The sequence below is a fragment of the Ipomoea nil genome, unplaced genomic scaffold, assembly GCF_001879475.1.
Source record: "Ipomoea nil cultivar Tokyo-kokei standard unplaced genomic scaffold, Asagao_1.1 scaffold0205, whole genome shotgun sequence".
Classification (NCBI taxonomy): Eukaryota; Viridiplantae; Streptophyta; class Magnoliopsida; order Solanales; family Convolvulaceae; genus Ipomoea; species Ipomoea nil.
In genome coordinates this window covers 1,024,067-1,027,919 of record NW_017616633.1, presented here as the reverse complement: position 1 = coordinate 1,027,919, position 3,853 = coordinate 1,024,067, and the positions used below count along the sequence as shown (strand labels likewise).

At 48.4% G+C, this 3,853-nt stretch overlaps 1 protein-coding gene across 1 annotated transcript; it reads left to right on the top strand.

Annotated features, from left to right (window-relative positions):
* Positions 1-924: 924 nt before the first annotated feature.
* Positions 925-2,319, top strand: LOC109191183. Its single transcript, XM_019341772.1, has one exon. It carries the CDS (start codon positions 925-927, stop codon positions 2,317-2,319), a length of 1,395 nt encoding a protein of 464 aa, XP_019197317.1.
* Positions 2,320-3,853: the final 1,534 nt, after the last annotated feature.

Sequence of the window (3,853 nt, the reverse complement as noted above, 5' to 3'; positions counted from 1 at the left end):
TGACAAAACCAAGATGAGTTTAACAAATGGTTTTCTAGACACAATCAAAAGAAACTTGTGAATTAAATTTTTAGACAAGCTCCTAAACGCATCTTGAATTATTATTTTTATTTTTTATTTTGATCATCATCAATTTTTAATTTTGTCGTGCGTTTGACATATTTCTTGTCTTTTAATTCACGAAAGTCTAATTACATTAAACAAATAAAATTAAAGACTCAAAATAGACCATGGGAAATATTTATTGTTATATTTCAAATTTATAGAGAAAAACGCAACAGGGGTTCGAAAATAGAGAAAATATCAGCTTAAGAGAATTTTCAGATTACCTTCTGGGTTTCTTCACACCAGAGTCTTTCTTTAAAATTTCCTTGACATGTTCTCTGAGCTTGAAGAAATCATCTTTGAACTTTGCATTCTGAAATTTCTTTGTAAGCTGTCCGGCCATGTAATGTCCATAAGCTTCTTTGATATTGTTGCCCGGAAGAACTCCGTTTTCCCACCATAAGACACATTCTTCGAAGCTTCTTTCTTCTCCAAGATTCATGCCCATATTTCCAGTGAAATCTCTTAGTTCATACCACATCTCGGTTCTTTTCCTTTTGACTTCTTCTTCTTTATTCTTCTCCGAGATCCATTGGGCTTGATCGGCTGCAGGCCATTTCTTGATCATGCTTGGTAAATTTTCCTTGGTCCATATTGTTGTTGTTAGACTATAGTATATTATTATTATTATTAATAATGTTATGTTATGATGTAGTCTAGGTTAGTCCTAGTCTAGTGGCTATTAGTTAGTTCTCTCTCCAGAGAGTATTAATTGTAATCTGTTTCAGTTATTGAATTGATTATCTCTTTCCACATTCATCTGGTATCAGTTAGCCAGGCAAATTCCACGCAAATTTTTTTTTTCCCCCTCCATCGACAATGTCCAATAGCTCTGAGCGCACCGTGACCACCATCTCCTCCCCAAATAATTCCCCCAACACTTTAACGAGCGCACATCATTTTGTGTCGCTCAAGCTTACCCATCGGAATTACTTATACTGGCGGACTCAGGTGATCCCGTTCCTCCGGGGTCAAGGTCTGCTGGGCTTCGTAGATGGTACACGGTTGCAGCCCTCACCATTCCTAGAGGTCCCCGCCGGCAGTAACTCCAGCGACAACATCTCTACGACGGAGAATCCGGCGTATGCAGCCTGGGTACAGCAGGACGCATCAATCCTCTCTCTTTTAATCTCCTCACTGTCTGAGGAGGTGATGTATCTAGCTCTTGGACAAACCACCGCACGTGGTGTTTGGACTGCAGCAGAGACGGCCTTAGGATCATCCACGCAGGTTCGGTGTCTCAATCTGCTTGGGCAGATCCAATCCCTTCGCCATGGAGACAGCTCCACCTCCGAATATCTGGGCAGGGCGCAGCATCTTGTTCAGGATCTCGCACTTGCCGGGAGAACTCTCACGCCGTTGGAGCAGAATCTGTACGTCTTTCGCGATTTAAGGCCGGAATTCCGGTCAATGGCGTCCGCATTGGCGATCAACGGAACGCCCGTTTCCATTCTGCAGTTGGCGGATTTTCTCCAGGCCCAACAATTCATCCATGAGGATGATTTCCCGACGCACACATCGGCAGCAGTGGCCGGGTCTCCGTCGGCGATGTACGCATCGCGTGGTGGCGGTGGTCGTCGTCAGCATGGAGATGGCGGCCGGCAGTCACGTGGTGGCGGAGGACGCGGCAATCAACGAGGTGGCAGAGGAGGCCGCGGTCGGTCAGGTGGAGTGCGCTGCCAAATATGCAGCAAGCAGGGGCACTCCGCCGCATTTTGCTACCGGCGGTACTCCGAACCGCCGCCGACTGCTCATGTTGCGGTTGCAGGTGGCGGTCCAGCGCCGGCATCCTCGCCCTCGGTGACCACCTGGCTCCCAGACACGGGGGCCTCAATGCATGCTATCCCCGATTCCAGCATGCTCACGCAATCCGAGGAGTATCACGGTGACGACGTGTTGCGAGTGGGCGATGGCACAGGTTTGGCCATCTCGCGTGTGGGTCATCCAGCAATTCCATCTATTAATAAATCTTTAAAAGTGTCCAGTATTTTACATGTTCCTGAGTTGTCTGCATCGTTATTATCCGTTAATCGGTTTTCTAGAGATAATAACTGCTATTTTGAGTTTCACCCCACGTTTTTTGTTGTGAAGGACTGCATCGCTCAGGCGGTCTTGCTTAAAGGGCCAAGCTCGGGGGGCTTGTATTCGTTGTCAGTTCCTAGCGCGCATTATGCTTTTGTTTCGGCTCGCGCCACTTCCGCGGTCTGGCATTAGCGTCTCGGTCACCCACACAGTCAGGCGCTTCATCGTGTTCTGCGAGAATGCCCCGTTGAGTCCAATAAAACCATTGTTCCTAAATTGTGTGCTCCGTGTCAACTTGGCAAGTCTGCCCGATTTCCTTTAGATAGGGTAGTAAAGTCAAGTAATAATGTACTCGATTTAGTTTTTACTGATATATGGGGCCCCGCACCAGTTATTTCTGCGGCTGGTTCCCGTTATTTTGTACTATTCGTAGATGATAACACCCGCTACTGTTGGTATTATCCTCTACGTCTTAAAACCGACATATAAAATCTTTGATATTTTTCGGGCGGCGGTAGAACGCACCTTTTCGTGTTCTATCAAGTCCATCCAGTCCGATTTGGGAGGGGAATACCAAAAATTACACAAACTGTTCACAAAGTTAGGGATTGTCCACAGGCAATCATGCGCCTGCACACACGAGCAAAATGGCCGTGTGGAACGCCGACATCGGCATATTGTCGAGACCGGCTTGGCGCTAATGGCACAAGCGTCTGTCCCACAACACTATTGGGATCACGCGTTTGAAACAGCCACCTTCCTAATCAACCGACTCCCGTCTGCTCCACTCCAGTTTGATACGCCCTATTACCGCCTATACAAAGCCCCACGCACGTACACATATCTACGTGTGGTTGGGTGTCTTTGTTTTCCTTATCTCCGTCCGTATAACCGTCATAAAATCGAGTACCGGTCGAGTCCCTGTGTCTTCTTAGGTTACCCACCATCACTTAGGGGTTACCGCTGCATGAACCTGGACACCGGGAAGACCTACACTTGCCGTCACGTCCGCTTTGACGAGTCCATTTTTCCTTTTGCAGAAACTAGTCCCAAAGTTCGAGAAGTGCCACCTGAGATCCAAAGTGCACCATGGGGCTCTAGTCCCATTCTCCAAAGTGGAAGTAGTACCATATCAGCACCACCAAGTGCACCAGCACCACCGGTTCCTTGTGCACCGGCTCGTGCAACGAGGAAAAGGGGTCCACGGACACGGCCCCTGGAACGGGCCCACGTCATGCGGCTACGGCGTATGACAAAAGGGACTGGGGAACAACTTCAGGCACTCACAGCTTCAACTGCGGACCCGACTTGCTATTCCCAAGCAGTTGGGCATCCACAGTGGCGAGACGCTATGGACCAAGAGTTCAATGCGTTACTCCATAATGACACGTAGCAGCTAGTTCCTGCTACACCGAGCATGAACGTTGTGGGGTGCAAATGGGTGTTTCGCACTAAGCGCAAAGCCGATGGTTCGGTTGAGCGCTACAAGGCAAGGCTGGTGGCCAAGGGTTTCAACCTGGTTGCAGGCGAGGACTTCTTCGAGACATTTAGTCCCGTGGTCAAACCAACCACAGTTCGGATATTAGTGTCATTTGCCATATCACGCGGGTGGACACTCCGTCAGCTGGATGTCCACAACGCCTTCTTGAATGGACACTTGTCTGAGACTGTCTACATGCGCCAGCCACCGGGGTATGAGGACCCCAATCACCCTGATCATGTCTGT

Bases quoted from the DNA above. Each gene is read 5' to 3' on its own strand.
- LOC109191183 (XM_019341772.1), top strand. From the start codon at position 925: ATGTCCAATAGCTCTGAGCGCACCGTGACCACCATCTCCTCCCCAAAT.